The sequence below is a fragment of the Ictidomys tridecemlineatus genome, chromosome 8 (genome assembly GCF_052094955.1).
Source record: "Ictidomys tridecemlineatus isolate mIctTri1 chromosome 8, mIctTri1.hap1, whole genome shotgun sequence".
NCBI lineage: Eukaryota > Metazoa > Chordata > Mammalia > Rodentia > Sciuridae > Ictidomys > Ictidomys tridecemlineatus.
Genome location: NC_135484.1, coordinates 32,561,911 through 32,584,284, shown reverse-complemented (window position 1 = coordinate 32,584,284; position 22,374 = coordinate 32,561,911). Strand labels below are relative to the sequence as shown.

Genomic DNA, 22,374 nt, shown 5'->3' with positions numbered 1-22,374 from the left:
AATTCTAATTTATGCAATTTTATTGTATCGTATGGTAGCTTTGTTTTTTAAAAATTTACTGCCGGGCTAGAAATTAAACCCAGGGTCTTGCACATGCCAGGCAAATGCTCAACCACTGAGCTACGTGCCCACTCCCTCATAGTGTAGCTGATGAGCAGTGAGGGAAAAGTGAAGTGCAAGACTAGAAGTGCTATGATCTGAAAAACACAGCTTCATGGTTTCAAGAGACAAGGAGCTCACATATGGAGATTAATCTTTATAGTGCTCTACTCCAGAAATTGATTCAATAAATTGATTTTAAAAAGCATTTGACACAAACTGCTAGAAATGATGCCTCTAAGTGATAAAGCACAAAGAAAAATATCAATAAAAATGCAAAAATATTGTTCATCTCCAAAATAATGCAGGAAAATCATGTGAATAATAATGCAAGAAAACGTTTCTTCGAATTAATGAGGATTCAATTACCTTAGAGCAGTAATATAATCAGAGATTTTGAAAACAAAGTATTTATGTAAGACACAATGCAATTATTTCCTAAATAAAAAATGAGTTCCATATGCTCAGGTGTAAACTTCAATTTTAAATATGATATTTTATGAATTTAACAGCTACTTCTGAACTTTAATTTTATTCTTTTGTTTTCAATTTGTATGTTAAGTTTTGAAAAGAATGTCTACTGTTTACATTAGAAAAATCCAAAAGCCCAAAATATAAGCATGTTAAATTTCTCTTTGGTTAACCTAGAAAAATGGTCTATTGTTAAAACATTTATATTACCACTATGATACAGACAGATTGTGATTTCCAAACTTTGAGGGTTGCTGAGACTCTCTTAAGGTGTCACAGAGTCCAAACTATTTCCTTACACATACTAAAATCAATATTTCAGAGCATTGACTTTTTTCACCAATGGTGTAACAATGATGAGTTAACCTGCTGGCATCTTGGCATAGGTCAAAGGAACTAGTATACCACCAATGTACTAAAAGTCACTGTATCCTTCACCAGCACACACTCACAGTGAATTGGAACTCCATTTTCATTTAAGGATGTCCCTGATCAAACATCACTCCCACTACATACAGACACAGGAGGACACCCAGAGGAAAAGCATTTGTATGAATGTTTGAACTATGAGTTGAAGCTGCTTGTTTTTTTTTTTTTTGTAAATTACCTCTTTTTACTTGAGAGAATTAAGAGCAGGCTCTGTTATTCAAGTTAAATATTTGGCAGACATTTTCCTGTAAGTGAAATGCCTGTCACTTACAAAAACAACTGACAGTATTGGTTGATAATAATGAATTTCAGGCAAAAATTTAGAATTTTGTAAAATAGTGTTCTGACCACTACAAGAGCTTGATAGCATCCCAATATTTAAAAACTCTTCTGATGAGATGAGCGGCAACCACTGATCATTTTACTGTCTCAATCACTTTGCCTTTTTCAGGATGTCATATAGTTGAAATCATATAGTACGTTCAGGCTTTTCGGACACGCTTCCTTCACTTAGTGTTGTTTTTTTTTAGTTAAAATTTTTAAGCCTCTCACAGTTTGATTTATTATATGGTAAATTTCATATAATATCAATAAAGATAATTCAATATTCAATAAAGATAATTCACATAAAAGCTGTTTGAGATTTTCAATAATTTTTTTTAAATATTTATTTTTTAGTTTTAGGTGGACACAATGTCTTTATTTTTATTTTATTTTTTTATGTGGTGTTGAGGATCGAACCCAGTGCCCCGCACATGCCAGGCAAGCACGCTACCGCTTGAGACACATCCCCAGCCCTTCAATAATTTTTAATAGGAGTTTAAAGTAGTCCTGAGACAATTACTTTGAGAGCCACTTGCATCAGAAATCTGCAATCCCTATGCTATTGCTATTTTCTTCTTTCAGAGAGATCTGTGTATCTCCTAAATAGAGGGCAAATTTACATCTAGTGACCTTTACCTTTTCCCTAAGATGAAGCTCAGCACCTGTTCTACAAGTGATTCAACAAAATACTCCTGCTTCTCCTGGTTTGCTAGAACATATCAATGCTGTTGGGAGTCCCAAATCTCTTCATGAGACCCTCCCTCCTGTGGGCCCTTTGAAGCCTGTGCTTCCTATTTAGGCCTCTCAGGACTGGGGTGGCCCTCTTGAGGTCTGCTGTATTATGAACTGTATTATATTACATTTATTGGCAGACACCCTAACAATTTGACTTCATAGACAAAATTTCCATTAAAAGTTTTCTGGAATCACAAAGTTAAGTATATTTGCATTCAGGAGATTCAATTTCAGTGTTTCTCCAAACTCCCACCCCACTCCCCACCCCCTAGTTAAGGCATGCATTTGTCTTTCACACAGGTGCACCTCTCAGGAGGTTTTCAGAAGCATCTACTTGCCTTCCCTCCAAACTGCTTGGTCCAAGCCTCACTTTGCTTTTAAGCCAGTTTTACTCCTTTGTCTTTGAAAGGTAAGCTGTCAGTTAGCTCATCAGTCTAATCACATGGTTTTTCTTTAAAACTAAGAGTAATTTTTGTTAGAAACCTCATGCTTGATACATTCAAGTCACTCAAAGAATTATTACCATCCTGCAATTCTAGAATATCCTAATAAAAATGTCAACCATTCCACTTTCAAGAGCAAAAGTTATAAGCAAAAAAAGGTGGGTGAAGTTTGAAGATTAAACTATTTTTCATTCACATTTAAAATCACTGCTTTTCTTTTTCTATTTTCTGAGATGTAGGAAAAAAAGAAATAATACTTTTTCCTACCTAATTTTTAAACATGAATATTTTATAAAATATTATCTTACTAGTCCATTTAGCTTAATATTAAACCTGCAATCTCAAACATTTTCTGTTCAAAATAAAATTTTCTAAAATCAATCAAGTTTATTTGAAAGATTCCCATAATGAATCCTTTTGCAAAGCCACATGTAGTGCAGACTCAGTTTGAGGGTTGCTTTGGGCATTGCCACTTGCTAAGTGGCTTGAACAAAGGACCTTTGTAGGCTTTTTAGGTCTTGGGATCCTCGTTTATTACAGAGGATACTAGGTACTTAGATAATAAGCTCTCAACATAGCCAAGCAAAGTAGGCATTCTATAAGTGTTACCTAATATTATTTACAGACTTTCACATATGATATCTCTCTCATTCCTGATTTTGTTCCTAAATTAAATTCAATCAGGTGTCAGTTCAGTTCCTCATTAATAATTTCATGAACCAGTCTAATGGTTTCCTTACATACAATCTAGCAACCTTTCAATCAATCCTACACACTAAATGGCAAATTCATATTACTAAAGGACAGTGATAAAACTGCTACACCTACATCATCCAAGTGTCCTATGCAAAGTCCAATACAAAGCATTGTTTTACTAAGGTACTGGCTTGGAATGTAACACCTGCAACTTGCCTCCAATAAATCTTCCCAGATCTGCTGGGAACTAGACACAGCCCCAATGCAGGATCTGTACTTCCCATTCATTTCCAGCCCATTGTTTTTTCCATACCTCTTTCATCTCTGCCCAGTCTCCATCCATCCAGATCCTCCTCCCCACTGCTAAGCAAAGGAGCTTTTCTGCTACCTTTTTAGGGACAGTTTTCCTAGTCTGCCCTATCAGAAAGTTTCTTCTAATGACGGTTACCACTCTATCTAGGTTCCTCTTCAAACACTTTTACCCTAAATGTTATTTATATGCACATTCCTATACCCCTCTCTCTCACACACAACTATCATAGTGACTTACATAAGATGTTCACGATATGTGTTAATGAATCCGAGTTAGAGTTACAGGGACCAATGTGTAATGTAAGAATAAAGAACAAGGGTTTGGAAAGGAAAAAAAAATTGCATTATGTTGTTAGGAAGAAAATACTAATCCCTGTTTTCTTTATTGCTTTTCATTTGCCAATTTTCTTGTTTAAGTGGAAAAATACTAGGTTTATTTTTCTGTTCTTTTGTTGATTCGCTGTCTCTTTGTTATCCCAGGAGAACTCTTACTTTCTACAGAAAAACTAGTTTTCCCAAATCTCCGAAGCTTTGACAAAAACTTCTAAGATAAGGCCAACATTAGTAAGGTCTTCTGGTTCACTCTGCTGGGTCACATTTTGTGGGGACTTAATTATGAAAGCATTCTACAAAATCTTAAAGATTATTTTAAATAACAAGGGGACTATGTACAGTCACACTCCATACTTTATTCTTTTTAAGCTTTTATCAAGGTTAGGTTCATAAGATAAGTAGTGGATAGCAATGAAAAACAGTTCTCTGGGCATCAAATAAAAGCTTCAGAAATAGTAATAATACCTCTGTCTTTTAGCAGAGCATCTTTGAAGCATAGATGAACAGAACTCAACAAAGTTTTATTTTGTCTTAAATAAGAAGATTGCAAGAATCAACTAATTCATTTCTAGACTCAATTTTCTCACTTATTATCTGAGGAAGCATGAGAAAAAAAATCACTTCCCTCATGAAGTTAAATAAATACACAAAACTCTATTAAATACTATTCCATATTGTGTCAGTCTTTTTTCAAACCTAAGAGAAATAAACAATGAGCCACTAATGTAAGCCACATATGTATTAAAATTTTCCCAGAAGCCACATTTTAAAAATGCATATTTTAATATAGTCTATTTAACTCAATATATCCAAATCATTTCAACAATTAAAAATTAGAGATATTTGACATGTTTCTTCTTACATCTTTGAAATTTAGTACATATTTTACACATAAAATATATCTCAATTTGGACTAGCCACATGGCAAGTGGGTATTGGCTACTGTACTAGCAGAGCAGGAATAGATTCCTGTTTGTTCTAATGTTAACTGAAACATTTTGATGCACAAAAGTGCCAAGATGATTTTTAAAATAAATATAAACCTCACGAGGAAAGGAGTATCTTATAATACACACATAACACACACATAACACACACACACACACACACACACACACAGAGTTTGCTACTACATCAAAATTCCTCCCCAATTAAAAAAAACTGTAGGATGTCCAACAGAAAACTTCTTCAGATAAAGGCATCTATACATAAACTTTATACCTGGATGGATAGGTAGGTAATATGAGTGGGGAGACTGGGAACCAATGACCCCAATCTGAAGGGTTGACAGAACTTTGGGGGCATAGAAAGCACTTCCCAGTCTGAGAGTGACAGCCATTGTAGCCATGAAGGAAATCTGGCTCAGTGTTTCAGAGTTTCTGATTTTTCCAAGATTGCTGGATATTTTCCAATATTAAAATAGTGTTAATAATTCGCATTCTAAAATACACCGTTTGAGCAAAAGAAAAAAACACAACAAAACTCCAGATATGCCTAGCACACGTCCAATTTGTCAATTTTGTTTTGCCCCTCTCTCCACTTTTTGGTCCCATTTTTAATCCTTAATGAGTATAATAAGTGCAAAATTTGTGACTAAGGGGTTAACAGCTCTAACAAATCTATAAAAAAAAAGAGAGATAATAAGCCTTTGAATAGAAAACTGGACAGAAGGACACAAACTGGCAATTCAAAGAAATGTAAATTATACTTTTATGTGTATGTTTAAAACATGTGTGAGCACCTGTATTCCAATCTTACTAGTAATAAAAAAAAAATTTTTAAATGCAATAGAAAATGTTCTTTCCTCCCAAGTAAAAAATGGGGGAAATCATGCTCTTTTCCAAGCAGAATGGTAACAATTTTTTAAAATGTCTTATACTATTTAGTGCTGGCAAGCATGTGGGGAAACATGCACATCAACTGTTGGTATGAATCTAGAGATGCAGAAACTTTAAGTAGGGCAATTTGGCAATATGTCAAAAACCCTCCGTGGCTTACCAACTCTAATTTTTAAAAGATATTTTTCCTAGCGAAACAATAAAATTAATATAAAAAATATACAAAGACATAATCTTTATACTGTATACATAAATGTTAGTAGAAGGATAATCTAAATGTCTACTAATAGAGCTTATTTCACTAAACTATTATGTATCCAATTCAATTTAGCTGTTTAAAAAAAATAAAGATGAGGTCATAACCAGGAATAATATCTTCAATGCAGAGTTAAGTGAAAAGCAGGATACATAATACAGCTTACATACACATAAGCACATGAAAAGGGATTATCTACCTCTGGGAGCAGGGACCTATGGGGTCACTTAAATTTTCTACTCTCTCCATTTTTAAAAATTATAATCTCCCTTGTATTGCCGGGGGGTGGAAGGTAGGGAGGAGAGAGAGAAGGAAAAAAAAAACAACAGCAAATATGGTTTCACTTGGGAAAATAGTCATTAATAAATGTGTCCAAGAGCAAATCATGGGAAATGAGCACCCTGGTGTTGCTATATGCCCAACAGCAGAAGAATTTAGCATGTCTTCTGTTGGGAAGTTTAAATATATTATAACTCTTGAAAAACACCTGCCAGATTTATAAATGTTAAGATAGAACATCCCACAGCATTCCAGAATGAAAACTGGCTGTGTCTAAAACTCATTAAACTTGTTTTTTATTTCAATGTAGAAGTCTTCATTTTGGGTGTGATTAAGCTATATTGAAAACTAAACTGAAATTAAATGCTAATTTCAGATAAGAGACTAGTACAACTAAGAAAATAAGATAAAATAAAAATATAAAATATTTGATATGCCTGAAAACTCCTGGCACTTGAACTGAAAACATTCATCTGGAAGTTAACGGGTCTATGCTTCTCTTTAAACAACAGGCCAGATGTAAATGAGGAGCTTGTGATTGGCTGGAGCACAATTCAGCCAACAAGTCAAGTTGGTTAGACAGCTAATGCTAATTTCCAGTTTGGATTTTTTGAATTCATGTTTTGAAACCCTGAATGTCCCTGACTATTCTGAAACTTTGCTTTGAATACAGTATTTTTTTGTTTCAAGGTTAGTACTCATGTATGTATGAATAATACAGAAAACAACAGTACGAATTTTACAGTTTTCTATTGTGGGTTGTAGACTGGAGCTCAGGGTATACCTAAGAATGTGAGTGGCCAAGTTTTTGTTAATCTTAGTACCAGATCTACCAGCTGCTTGAGACCTAATGCTCTCCCATCTTCTCAGATGGACACAGGCAGAGTTAACACAGGAAGAAAAGACCCCCACCCCCATGTTCTCAGGCCAATACAGGACTCCCTCACTACAGCTGACTGAGGCAGTTCTACACTTCTGTTTTACCAATCCAAAACACAGGCTCATCTGATTTCTATGCTGTATTTAATACTTGATCACTCTTCCCTCTCGGAGCTTTCCTTACAGTTTTTATAACCTCCATTTTCCTACCTTCTGCTTGTCTTCCCCTACATCCTGTTGCCCAGGCAGCTCTAGATAACACCTGTCAAGCTGAAGGCTCATGAGTACATGACAGGCAGCTCTGGTGACTGCTTAGTAGCTCCTAGTGCCTTCCAGCTCCTGCGCCTCCTGGACCTCTCTACTTAGGATGCTACACATGAACCTCAAACTTAACCACCTCTTGGGTTAACACTTTTATTTTTATTTGACTTTTATTAAGAGTAGAAAGGTTTCATGGGTGGCTCTATAAATTATAAAAAAAAGTTTTACAACCTGCCTCAGAAGCAAACCTTTCTGCAAATGCTGTTACCATCCCATTTGCAGGTAACAACACTGACACACAGAGGAATACCCACCCAGATAACACCATTAGAAGTCCATTTCAGCCCAGAAAACCTGCTCTGCTGCTCCCTCCTAACACTCAGACTATCCAATAAGCTTATCACACACTGTGAGTGTGTGTGTATGTGTGTGTGTGTGTGTGTGTGTGTGTGTGTGTGTGTGTGTAAAATGGGTCCTTGCAAATTGGTTTTCAAGCTTCCTCCAAAATCCTGTGAGAGCTGGTCTCTCCTACAGTACACAGAAAAACAACAACAACAAAAAATCACCTTTGTGTTAAGACAGCTAATAATCAAAGAGAAATAACCATACTGTACATAATAGGTGAAAAATAAAATCCATGTATTCCATGATTCAAATTACAGAGGCCATCATTAATTCCTTTACTTAAGTCAGACACCTGAGCATGATATGTGATTCTCTGCCTTCCTTATCCCTTCATCTCCATCACCCTCTACAGTGCCCTTAAATCTAGCTACATTGAGTTCCTAGAGGATAGGTTCAATGTTCATCTGGCTTCCTCCAACCTGTTCTTCATAGCACTAACTTAAGTGAGAAGCTGTCTCTGACACCCTATTCTGATTTAAAGACCTCTACTTCTATTCCCACAAGAAGCTCAAAACATATACAAAACTTGAACTATTCTGCTACTACTGATTTATTGTCCTTGAGCACAGATTTTTAAAAATTTTTTTTTAGTTGTAGATGGACACAATACCTTTATTTTGTGTAGTTTTATGTGGTACTGGGATCGAACCCAGCACATCACACATGCTTGACAAAAGTCCTACTATTGAGTCACAACCCCGCCCCCCAGATCTTATTTGAGATTTCCATGATAAAACAGTAGATGATACCAATGGGCACTCCATTATACATATTTGTATAATGAAAAAATTAACGAATAAAACAAGTGAACTGAATGAGCAGCCACTCCTCCACCATGACATCTTTCGGCTGTGTATTGCTCTCACATGAACGGGGCTCAGTTAACTTTTCACCTTACATTAGTGGTTGCTTCAGGAATTGAGGAGCTCATCTCAAGTCAGAGCCCTAGTAATGCCAACTGAAGCAGAGTCATGAACTCCTGCCTCTCCTGTGGCTCACTCTTTCTGAGACAACAAAGCCCACACCAGCAAGCCTGGACTCTTTCTGATCAGGACTATTTGAGAATATCATTGTACTACTATGGTAATATTTTGCCTCCATTTGAGGGTTCATAAATAAATATGCATTTGGGATAAAGTGGCAAGAGGGAATAGTTCTTGAAAGGACTTAAAAAGTCACAAAGACTAAATGAACACTCATCTGAAGTGTTTTTTCCTTCTTTTTTTCTTGAGTTTTCATTAAATTCCTCACTGTCCTAGAGCTGACCACCACCAGCTGAGAAAGAACAGACAGCCTCTTCCTTGACCATCTTTCTGTATGCTTCCTTTTCCCCAACTTCCAATGCTTGATCAAAAGCTCAGAGTTACTTCAAAGGGCAAGGTCAGCTCAGCAGGGGAGCTTTACATGCCTTAAAAAGGGAAAGAACAGTTATGTCACAAATAGTTATTCTTCTTTTCTGACTTTCAGTTATTGTCCTGGTCCTGCTCTTTGCCTTAGCCTACCTGCTCAAATGGTCACCAGCAAATGAAAAAATGAACAAAACAAGTGAACTAAATGAGCAGCCAGAGTGAGCTGCAGTGATTAGGAGGTAGAGTTAAAATGACTTTGAGCCATGGAAGTGATTCCTAGTCATTCTTCAGACTTCAAACTCAAACATGTTTCTCAAGTAACAGGTTGAACTCACAGTAGTTTGGTAGTTCAAATCCCTTATTTTGTTCTCTCATAGCACTTTATTTCTTCCAGAGCACATCAAATTTTTAAGTACATTTTGTCTATTTGTTGACATTCATACCTCCCTTTCTGCATCATATCCTCATCCAGGAAGGGGATGACCTTTGTTTTGTCTGCCACTGAGTCCTCAACACCCAGGCCATCTTAGTATATCTGGGTACTTGTTAAATATTTTTTTAAAAATCTTTCCAATTTCATTTTCTTGCCTTGTATGTGAATTTACACTTTCATTTCCTAAATCCATTTGTCAAGGAATCTCATAAAAAAAGAGCCTATGGGACAGACAGGTAAACTTCAAAAATTGTGTTTGTGAGTATGTATGTCCATTGCAAAAAAATAAAGTACTAGAAATAAACACTATAAGAAACTCATTTAAAAGTTTATTAAATGCTACAAATGAAGGTGAGAGTATTAGTAATATTTTGGGAGGTTTATTCATCATTCCTGATTAAAAAATAAGTAAAATTCATAACAGTGACTAGAGAAAAGATAGCAACTATTCTCATAAAACTATTCTCATATTGTATAACCCTCACGTTTCTCCTTATTTACTATATCCTTTTAATAAGTACCATAAGTTAGCAAAGGTAGACTTTACTATTCCCCTCATGTGCCCAATGTCAACTAGGTTTGATACCTGGTAAGATTAAAATATGGAACTCAGTCTTTAGGTAAGAATGCTCACTTTTCCATATATAAAATCAAATACATCTCAAAAATAAAATCAGCATTCATATGTAACAGAGTATATTCATTCAGGTGACTGAGTATTATACTCTGTGTGGGAAATTGTATTTAAAAATATAAAGAATAAAGTTACTAGATATAACATCAATATAAAAAATCAATTTTCTCTCTTTCTACTAGCAATAGTTAGAAAAAAATTTGTGACTGAAACTGGTTAGAAAACTATATACTTTAATTGTGAGATATTAAAAAAGACATAAGTGGAGAGTTCTTTCATGTTCATAGAAAATAAATATAACTCTAACTTCATCTATTCTAGAGTAGACGAAATTGCAGTTAAAATACCACAGGGCTGAACCTCAGTAGTAAAACATATGAGAGGCCCTGGGTTTGATCCTCAGCATTGCAAACAAAACATAGGACTGACATACATGGTGGTGTATGCCTGTAATCCCAGCAGCTAGGGAGGCTGAGACAGGATTGTGAGTTCAAAGCCAGCCTCAGCAAGGCAAGGTGCTAAGCAACTCAGTGAGACCCTGTCTCTAAATAAAATACAAAATAGGGCTGGGGATGTGACTCAGTGGTCTAGTGCCCCTTAGTTCAATCCCCAGTACCAAAAAGAAAGAACCAAAAATGAAGAAAAAGAACAAAGGTAGGGGACACACACTGTCAGGTACCAAGACTCATTATGTAATTCCAGAGTAATTAAGACATTATGGCACTGGTACAGAGACAAATAAATAGACCAATGGAAACAGAGTGCCAGAATCACACCCTCACATAAAGGACTTGAGATATGACAATGCAGATTACAAGGAGAAAGGATTGACTTTTCAATAAGCAGTGCTGGAATAGTGCCTACTTATTCCACAACAGATCACTGTTTTGATATAAAAAAGTAATTTCAAATGAATTATCAATATATTAAAATGATAAAAATTTCTAGAAGGAAAATATTTTTGATACTTCAGAGTATAAAAATAATATGGTTCATAGGGCTGGGGATATAGTTCAGTGGTAGGCACTTGCCTAATATGCACGAGGACCTGAACTCAATCCCTAGTATCATGAGGGGAAAAGGGTGGGGGACATAATTCAAAAAAGGAAAATTTGATAAATTCCAACTGTAATAACTGTGTCTAACTTTAATGATAATGAAAGACACATCACAAACCTGAAGATATTTGTAACACATGAAATTGGAAAAGAATATCTAAAATCTGTCAAGAATCAAATGAAAGAAAGATAAAGCAGTACAAAGAGGTGAATAAGGATTTCACAGAAATGTTTTAAATTTCCTGGTTGTGTTGTCATAGAAAAAAAATATGAATGGCCAATAACAATTGGAAAAGATATTAATAAGGAAAATGAAAGTCATCATCACAGTTATATATCATTTCATATTCTCCAGACTGGCAAAAATTAAAACTCAAGGGGAAGCTGTGAAATGGCAGAAGCCCTCACTCCCTTGTCTTTCAGTGCAAGATGAAAAATGTGTGCTTTATGACCCAGCCATTCTTGTGGGGTTCTGTGGGTTACCCACCTGTTAACTGATAAATGTATAGATTTTTTTTAATGTGCAGATTTTTTTTAAGTAATCTTACTATGCTGTGTGATAAGACCTGCATTTCAAAACTCTAATAGATAATTATGAACATTTACTCACTACATTGAGAATTTCTTAGTTCTCATATGGAAGCAGGAAAACATACTAACTAATCTCCTATTACTGGCTATCTAGATTGTTAAAGATCCCCCACACCCTACCCCTGAGACTAGGAATTGAACCCAGGGGAGATTTACCACTGAGCTATACCCCCACCTCTTTTATTTTTCATTTTAAGAAGGGTCTAAGTAGCCCATGCTGGCCTCAAACTTGCAATCCACCTGCCTCAGCTTCCCAAATTGCTGGGATTATAGGCATGTACTACACCCACCTAGAATATTGACAATCCTTTGCTAGTATATATAAAAATGTGATAAATGCATTTGTTAGAAAACTTTGTAAACATCTCTAATCATTTAAGATAAATCCTTAAAACTAGTTTAAAGATGGGTATGCTTAATACAAATATTTTAAGTTATGTTTTGCCAAGCTGTCCTACAGAAAATACTATTAACTTATACAACAACATGTACTTTCCTCCTACCACCTTCCCAACACTGGATAAAAACAACTTTTGCCAAATGTGTACGTGAAAACTGGTTCACTGAATTTTTAATTTGTACTGATTTAAGAAATAGCAAGGCTAGACAGTTTGATTATTGTTCACTTAGTTTTTACATAGTTAACTTGCTCAATCCTCTGCCCATTTTTCTACTAAAGTGTTTAAATTTTCTTAACAAAGTTCTTAATATATTCAGGATTTTAAACCTTTCTATTCTAGGCATATTAAGCTTTATCATTTATCCTAAACTTGTTAGTTCAACTAAAGTTTTCAATTTTTACATAGTGAAAGCAATTTTTTTCTTTATGGTTCATTCTAATATAATTCTTAATGTCTAGAGAAGCTGAAGCAGGAGGATCACAAGTTCAAAGCCAACCTCGGCAACTTAGCAAGGCCCTGTGCAACTTAGTGAGATCCTGTCTTAAAATTAAAAAATTAAAATTAAAAATGGGCTGGGGCTGGGGCTCAGTTGTTGAGCATCTCTGGGTTTAATCCCCAGTACTACTACTACTACTACTACTACTACTACTACTACTACTACTAATAATAATAATAATAATAATAATAATAATAATAATTAGTAGTAGTAGTGGTGGTAGTAGTAGTAATAGGAGTAACAGCTCCTTTCCCAAAGGATCATTGTGAACATAAATTAATATAACATACACTAACACATTTAATAAACAGAGTAAAGCAACACATAAAAATCAATTTTTGTAGCCACTAACTAAATCATAGTTATTTACACTATATACCTACAGGCCACAGATTTTATAATTATAGATACCAAAGCAGATACACTTGGGGATTAATAAGAATCTGAAAAAAATCACACACAGTATAGGAAGCAGATACAATAATACAAAACTACATTTCCCAGGATCAGAACAGTCACAAGAAAGGCCACAAGCAAAGCAGGCTGTCTTACCTCATTCTTCCCCTTCCTCTGCCAGTTCTGTTTCTTTGTGCACTACCACTCTTGTGACTGACATGTCAGGGTGCTGCTCTTTGGCTTCCCTGATTGCCTGAGCCAATGCCTGCCAAGGTCAGAAGAGAAAACAGTCATGAGCGGCTCCACCTCAGGATGATAAAACTCATGCATGTTCATCAACTGGAACTGCGATACAAGCTAAAATAGTCTTATTTCTTTAAAAAAGCAGGAAGATTCAAACTGAGATCACTGTTCATTTTATATGAATATGCTTCTCGTATTTCCAAACTTCCCATTCCTCTAGTCCACTTTGTAATGACAGGATGTGTAGGAGAAACATGGTATCTTTAACTCCCAGGCTTGTACTCACTAGGAGATTTTGAGAAAATGGCTCTTCTCTGAACTTTTGTATTTTTACCAGTAACCTGAGAATAATGCTAAGGTTGTAAAGATTATTTTAAGGTTTGTTGTATGAATTTAAGAAATGATGTCAAGCAGCTAGAATAGTGCCTTATCTATACACTAAAGTGATAATTACTGGAAACTCCAAAGTATGGAACCAGGCCTGCTTATCTTGGACCTCTCAGACACCTATGAACTAAAATGTTCACTGAACTAAGATGCTGCAGGGAAAGTATCTATAAACTTAATCACATATAATTAGTTAAGCTACAGAACAGATAGACTAATTTTTAGATTATCAAGTGCAAGTCCCTCTTTTGTAGGTGAAAAATCTTAAGGCCTGAAGATTAATGGATCTTTCTCAAGGCCATATAAAAATGTGATAAATGCATTTGAAAAGAAAGAGAGGACTGGGAATGGCAGGGAAAGAGAGGACTGGGAATGCTGACTCCAGTGGTTGATGGTCTCTTCCTGAACTAGGCAATGACAAAGCAGTTTCTTTATGCTTATCAGAAAGTAAAGTTTATTTAAAAAAAAAAAGTTGTGGCAATAGGGAAACATCCTGTTTTTCGGAGGGATAATACATTTTTCTTAATTATTGCTAGTTTTAATTATAAAGAGGTTCTGGGAGAGAGTAAAAGAAAACAAAACACCACAGAATGACAAACTCTTGGAAATAATCCTGAAAGAAGAAAAGAAATTTTCCTAGGACAGAAAACAGCTTATCTCAAAGAAAATACGCACTTGAAAAAAAGCAGTGCAAGTTTTCCTTCTGTTTTGCCACTTGCCTAAATAGCACTTCTGTTTGCATTATTGTTCCTGTCAGCTGTGAGGTTACTAAGTAAAACCCTATACTTCACTTCATTAAAAAACGGTAAAGCTACAAAACAAAATAGGGAGAAAGAAAAAACTGCCCCAATCGCTTTCAAATACATTTGAAATCAAGTTTGTCATAATTCCTTTCATTTCATAATGTAAGCATAAGAACTTAAATACTATAAAACATTATTATGACAACAATAGGGACCAAGAGACAACTAGCACATCGTACTGCCAAAATGAGAATTTTATTAGAAATAAACTCTGAAGAGCAACCACAGTTTAGTTCATCCCTCCCAGGTATGGATCTGAAAGTATCCTGACAAACCAGGTTTCCTAAAAACATGCCTCTCCAATTTGCTAACAAGACATTTGTTTCTCTGAGATGAAGACTTCTATCCATTAGTAAAATTCCTTTTAATGTAGACAAGGAACTCAAAAGGGTTCTAATGGTATTAAAATTAATACAAGATCAACATCAGTTTTCAACAGCGGAGCTTATTACTCATTTAAAAATAGCTTCATAGAACATACTGCCTGACCTAAAATGCAGACCACAGTTGTGCCTCTGGATCTGATCATGCAATGGAAACATGTCATAAAAGGCCAGGTACTCCAGGGGTTAGAAACACTACACTAGGCAAAGAACTTGCATCAAGATCAGGAATGAAATACATTAATGTGGATAATTTAGCTCTAGAAGGTTGATCACCAGATATCATGGAGTCTGGCAAGATGTCTCCCAAGAATATGCTGAAAGATGCACAGATGATGGCACAAATCCTGAAGGATATGGGGATTACAGAAGATGAGCCAAGAATTATAAATCAGATGTTGGAATTTGCCTTCCGGTAAGTGACCACAATTCTAGATAATGCTAAACTTTGTTCCAGATATGCTAAGAAATCTACTGTTGATGTAGATGATGTGAAATTGGAAATCCAGTGTCAAGATGACCAGTCTTTTATGTCTCCTCTCCCAAGAGACTTTTTTTTATTAGATATTGCAAGGCAAAGAAATCAAATACCTTTGCCACGGGTCAAACCAAGGTCCTAAACTGTCTCCTGATAGATAGTACTTAATAGCTCCAAACTATAGGTTCAAGTCTTTACAAAAAAAAAAAAAAAAAAAGAAAGAAAGAAAGAAAGAAAGAAAGAAAGAAAGAAAGAAAGAAAGAAAAAAACACAAAGCATATATTTCTGCAGGAAGAGTAACAGTTCCACAATTAAGTGTTACTAGCAGACCAAGTACTCCCGTATGAGCACACCAACCCCCAAAACCAGGTTTGTTTCAACTAAAGTAGAGACTCCAATGTTGCTAACAGGGCAGAGGTTGACAGTACAGATGTCTGCTTCACAGTCCCCTGCTATAAAAGTCTCAAGACCCTGCAACATCAGCAGTTCAGAATGTTCTGATTGATCCACCATTAATTGGGTCCAAAAACACAGAATAAGATATTACCACTAACATGGTATCATCACAAAACACTACCAATGAATCATCAAATGCATTGAAAAGAAAACGTGGGGGAGGAGGGGGAGGACGAGGGGGAGGGGAAGGGGGGGGAGGAGGAGGAGGAGGAGGAGGAGGAGGAGGAGGAGGAGACGACGACGGCAATTTGGAATCTGATTTGATGCGTGTAGCCTGTATTCTTGGTCTTGAACCTATTGTTCTGAAATTGAAGAAACATGCTGGATATTTTCAAGTTCTGTTTTAAGAAAACTTCAATAGTATTTAATGAGTAAATAATAATTACTATTCTTCTCAATTGAAATGTTAGATTTTCTTTAATAGGACCAGTAATGGTTATTACTGTGTGTATATATGTGACTGCATGACTAATATGATTCTGCAACCTGTACACTCAGAAAAATGAGAAATTATATCCCATCTGATTCAAATGTATGATATATCAAAGTCATTGTACTGTCATGTATAACTAATTAAAACAAATAAAAATTTTTAAAAAAAACTAAAGTTGTTCATTAATTTGATTACTGAAAATAAATAAATAAATAAATAAAAACAGCTCTATCATCTTAATTTAGGAAGAAAGAGAATCTATCATGAGCCTGTGGTGACAAATGTATGGGAAGAAACAAATTTACTCTAAGTTTATGCTTACCTTTAAACATAAAAAAGTTAAGCCTCTACTCTCTTTATTTGGATATTTGAACACTATTTTTGAAGCATGCATTATATCATTGCACAAAAGAGATGTGTGTCTTTGCAGCAACAGTTAAGGCTGTAGTATCACTGTGACTTAAGAGTTAGAAATGTATTATTTTGGTGCTTATGCCTCAGATTGTTTATCTGCCTTTCTGAAGCAGTACCTGGATTGAAGTTTTCATGTAAAATAGTCAAAGGGGGGGTAAACATAAAATGAAACCTGAGAGTAAACCTGTGAAAAGTGGTATGCTAAAGTCTGAATAGACCTAGAGGTTCAGTGGGACAGAAGAGACAATTGCTGGGAGGACATTCCAATTTGACTTTCTACCATGCCAACAAATGTGGGCTCTTGCCTAGCACACTATAGGAATTCAAGAACTGCTCACTGAGCAGGAGTTCTAAGGAAAAAGTTAAGAATCAGCTCTGCTACAATTTCACAGTGGGGAACTCAAAACTATCCCAGTGAACAGCAGCAGTAAAACAGAACCCTCTATGGGAAGCTGGAGGCTTGGTTTCCTCTTTCCCAAGGTGGAGTAATAGTAGTGATCTCCTAGGAACTTGTGCACCTCAGTTAAAACCCAGAATCAAGACTTAACACTCAGGGAAATTTTTAAAATTATGACTTATGTAAATAAAATAATGCTTACAAAGGCCAAAAAAAAAAAAAAACAAAACATGAGGAGCCATTTTCTTTGTAGGCCTGAAAAACATCCATTTCTCTCTAGTCACATACAGAACCTTTCTCAAGCAAAAAATTCTTTCTCCAAAATTCTCTTTCCTGAGCTCAATGTTGTATACAAAGTTGAATAACTATTATTTGCTCCTACAGCCCAGCTGAAATGGTCCACTGAACCATTCTTTTCCATTCTTCAAGTCATTGTAAAATAGCCTCCTTTTAAAATCACTCAGAAAACAAAATAAAATAAAACCATCAGTTATGACTGTAATCTAAAATTAAAGCTACTCATCAAATCTCCAATGGTTTCATTCATTGCTTACTTAAAGCCCTGTGTTATGCCAATCTTAATACAGAATGGAAACATAATTCCTCTTAAAACTTTTCAGAATCACTATAAATTTTTACTTTGTATGAGATCTTAGGTTATTTTACCCTCCTTCCTCCATTCCAATAGAAGTAATAAATAAGGAAAAACAACTAGTGGTAAATAGTCCAACTTTTCTTATGCTACAAAAGACACCTAACCATTCCTTTAAAAATACATCAAAAGTGGCTTTTTTTCATTTTTCAGAAGTCATCGTCATTAAATTGACATTTAAAAAAAATATTTGGTGACTTTTCTTTAAACCAGGCCCACATGAATACCTAATGGTTGCCCCAAATCCTTCAGATGACTTTGACTCTAAAGTACACGTAAAGCCAGTGGGAAATAAGTAGCCATTCACACTTTATGCTGACTCAGAAAAGCTAAAAGGATAGGTGATGTACAGGCTGCAAAGTAGAAGTTAGGAGTTGAACTTCATCTATAAAGTTCTAGGAGAAGATGTTTACCCAGGAATGTGAGAAAATGACAGACATAACACCTTAGCAAATAAGTAAGTCACTTTTAGAACTAGAACCTAAGATCTTTACCTGGTCATGATCAATATCTGCATCTCCTGTGATCACAATGCGTTTCTCAATTCTTGTTTCAGATATTCCACCTTTTACAGTCTAAAAGTCATAAAAAGAAAAAGAACAGCAATGACTAAAGCATGTTTACATAGGCAGAGAAAAGAAAAAGGGAACCCACCTTGACCTTCTGTTCATCATAAAGCCATGCACAATGAATGATGGAAGACTGATGTTCTAGAAACTGACTTTCCTGTATTATTAAGTTCAATAGAGAAATCTATTGTTAAAGTTATAGCATCCATAAGTATCCCTCAACTGAAAGTAACCCTAAAATTAACTTATCAAGACTCAGGGCAGATTAAGATAGACTAAATATCATCTAATCCAAGTAATTTGACTGAGATATTCTGTTATAATTTCCTGGTTTTCTTCATTCCCAACTAAAAGTTTTTAAAAGGGAGAACAGAAAGAAGAAATAACTGGTATTTGTAGAATTAAGAGTAATTTTAACAATTCTGGTATCAGTTTTAAGATTCAGGAAACTGATATTATAGTTTTCATTGCTTGGTTCTAATCATACAAATTCATTTAGTAATTCTGTTCATTTTATTTAGTGCAATACAAAATAGGACTTGGATTTGGCTTAAGACAGGGAAGACATTGAGGTTTTCATTAAATGTGTGATCTGATCTCAGTTATGCATGTGACTGACCTTAGGGACATGGAGCATGGCTATGCAAAGGTAAGGTGAGACCTGGAGGAAGGAGACCCTGGGTGAACTGCTCACAGTTACTGACTTGGGTGTAACCTGAGAGCACTGAGATGGACTGGAGCAGGCTTAGGAGATCAACTGCCTGTGACCTTCTAAATAGAGACAATGGGAAAATACCACATGGTTCTGAAAAAACACACCCATCCTTGCCAACTCTAACAAAGTCACAAGTGATGGCTTTTTACTCTAAGACTTACCACTAACATTAGTAACTTGATATGCTTTAAAATGAGCACTGGTAGCATAATTTATGTGGCATTTTTTAATATACACAGCTGGTTTTTTGTGTGTTCTTATTTTGATTTTTTTCTTCATTATTGATGAATTGAAGAACAAGGGGGGGCACAAGGGACACATTTAAAACCTTTAAAAATTAATCAAATATGAAAAGTAGAAGTGAAAGGAAATACTAGAAAATAAGATTTAAGATAGAAATCTGATTACCTAGAAGCTCCTAAAAATAATTCTGGGTTTCTCTACGTCTGAAGGGGGCATTGGTATTTATGCTGGCAAGCCAGGGACTGCCTGGTAATTTGGTGTTAAAACACTTGGAGAATGATCTGGGAGAATGCCCCCCAACTGACATACTAACATCTTAAAGAAATAAGGGAAGTTTTACAGTTTATCAAATGATCTCTGCTCTTGTAGCCATCTTAACTATAGCTATTCATAAGATATTTTTACCCCCTTGTACTTTAAAAAATTGGAATTTGGTTTAAATACATGTCAATGGAGGCTAATTTCTCAGTTAATTTAAATCAAGGCATTTTTTATTCCACTGGCACTGTCTGTGTATTACTTGGAGGTGAGTATAGGAACAAAGAAACGATTCAGAAAAGATCCTGTTTGCAATGTACCATCCTCTCCCTAGATTCCCCTGGACTGCTTTACCTTGGTGATGTGTGTGGTTGTCGTTGTCGACACGGACTCAGATGTGATGGTTTGTGCAGTCAATAACGTGCCCGAATCACCACCAGCCCCGCCATCAATCTTTGGATAGTTGAGGGAAAAATACAAAGTAATGCTTAACTTCCATCATGTTGTCAGAGAACCCCTCCCCATTGAATATGCATCTTCTAAAAATCTATATGGTCTGCAGAAGATGCTATCCGCCTATCCTTTGCGTGTCTGTAGTGGTAATTTACGGTCCAGGAGAGTGGCTGGCATTTAAAACAGAGGAGAGGCAAAGGCTAAGTGCAAATGGAGCAGCAAACCCTGTGGGTAGAAAGCAGAAGTAGAAGGTGGGAGGGAAAGCTACAAAGGACTCAAGAGAATTTGTCTGAGGAACATTTGCAGAAGCTAGAAAAGAAAACTAGAGAGGCAGGCAGGGAAGTTTCCACAGTGACCAGAAGTGCTGAGTTTGTTATTGTCTTTTAAGCACAGGTGGGTAAAAATAGATAAACATTTTCTCAGATTACTAAGCAACAGAGCCCAAGAGACACTGAGCCTCAGTGATTTGGTTATCTGCTTATCTCTAGATTTTTTTTTTTTAACTACACAGTTGCTATAATAGTTCGTGTGCTGAGAGTATACATATTGGTACACATTTCAATATTGCATGTCTGCATTCTCTCTCTACATATATAACATATATAAATTCCATGCATATATTAAAATAGGTTTTATTTTAATTTGCTTGATACTGGAAGAGGTAGAAAGTTCTAGAATTTACCAGAGCAAAGAAATTAAGAGCCTAACACTTTAAGTTATATTAAACATATCTGCCTTCTGATTTCTAACATAGAAGTGACATATCTGACACAAGAAATAACTGGAAAATCTAAAGCCTTTCTGACTAAGGTAAGAGGAAATTTCTCTCAAATATGCACTGGGCACCTGTATTTCTTTATGAGGTACTTACCGCAGGAAAGATACATGAGTAATGCTCCCAACACACATACACATAAGAAACCTGTTTGTGCTTATATGGAATCTATGCACACATGGATGAGTAATTTTAGAAAATGTTCCACTCATGAAGACATTAAACCTTTTCGGTGGTGCTGGATACTGAACTCATAGACTTTTGCATGTTAGGCAAGTTCTCCATCACTGAGCTACATTCCCAGAATAAATATTTGGAGAGGGCAATAACCTGCCATGCTCCACCTGGCACAATCCCACTAGGTCAAACTTTCCAGTAGAGAAAATATTTATCATATATATTTTAAAACAGTTCATTTTGAAATGATGAACACTTTCCTTTTTTGTTATTCTTAAGTTTAGACATCATAATGCTTATTTAAAATCTTTACAGAAGAAGTCTAAATATCTAAAATCAAATACATAAATCTGATAATTATTTAGACACAGTATCACAGGTCATGTATGAATGACTACATATGTCTAAAAGAAAATAATCCAACATGAAGAAGGAGGGAGAGTATGTGTGTGCATATGTGTGTTACTTGTATGATAGTGAGTTGACTGGATCTGTTTTTATGGAATTTAGAGCAAAGAAAAAAGCCCATCTGCTATTAAACCTCAACATATATCAGATTCAGTAAATTTCACAAGACAATCTATTTTCCAAGTGTATACAAACATTTTTGGACACAAGCCAGAAATGCCTTACAATAATACATATGAAATCCACACTGCTTATTCTAAATAAATATACTGGGTTGCCAATTTGATTGCAGCTCTCTGTCTCAATCTGAGAGCAACATAGCAATGTTGTTGGGGGAGCAGTTACAAAATGGAGATGTGAAAAGCTAAGTCAAGGTCAGGAATATGTAAACGACAAGACACTGAAAACAGAAATAGACATACTAAGTAAAGAAGAACTCAAACAGTCCAAGTCTTGAGCTTTTGTACCTGTGGAGACTCATATGTGATGGTTTTGGTCTCAGTTTGGACAATAGGGACTTCCTTGGTGGAGATTTCTGTCCTTTGTGAGGCATCAGAAATTGTTACCATCTCTGTTTTTACCACTGGTGGCTGAGGTGGAAAAGGAAGGGAAAAATAAATTCTAGAGGTAATAAAGTAAAAGAACTTAAAGGAACCTTCAAAAATAAATTGTTTAAGAAACATCCAAACATACACTCATGCACAAAGGAAAAAAATAACATAAAACAAACAAAAGATATGAAAGAAAAACTTTCCTTCAGATATATCATATACACACATACACATGTTGGTATGTGTATATGTGTACATATATAAAAAATAAGCTAATATGATAACTCCTTAAATCATGTTATTCTTCAAATTATGATGGCCCTTAACTACTACACTGATATACATATATTCTTTACTTTGGAAAAGTAATGATAATATTGGAAAAAGTTTGAAAATGACTCAAAGTGAAATAATCTTGATAGCTACAGCAATTTAAAGCATCACAGGGTTTATGTGAAGTC

At 35.4% G+C, this 22,374-nt stretch overlaps 1 protein-coding gene and 1 pseudogene across 42 annotated transcripts in view; one reads left to right on the top strand and one right to left on the bottom strand.

The window, feature by feature from the left end:
* Epb41l2 (erythrocyte membrane protein band 4.1 like 2) overlaps positions 1-22,374 on the bottom strand; it is a 189,233-nt gene that overhangs the window by 4,972 nt on the left and 161,887 nt on the right. For 33 of the 42 annotated variants that reach the window (XM_040283283.2, XM_078019147.1, XM_040283286.2 and 30 more), the window contains 4 exons: positions 21,830-21,952; positions 19,904-20,002; positions 18,259-18,339; positions 13,275-13,383 (listed from right to left, as the gene is read on the bottom strand). In XM_040283283.2, coding sequence (XP_040139217.2) covers positions 13,276-13,383; positions 18,259-18,339; positions 19,904-20,002; positions 21,830-21,952 — 411 coding nt within the window. In that variant the 3' untranslated portion in view covers position 13,275. The remainder of the gene's footprint in view (positions 1-13,274; positions 13,384-18,258; positions 18,340-19,903; positions 20,003-21,829; positions 21,953-22,374) is intronic. The other 9 variants (XM_078019152.1, XM_078019166.1, XM_078019158.1 and 6 more) reach the window with 2 other exon arrangements.
* Positions 13,380-16,215, top strand: LOC144365929 (transcription initiation factor TFIID subunit 9-like; annotated as a pseudogene).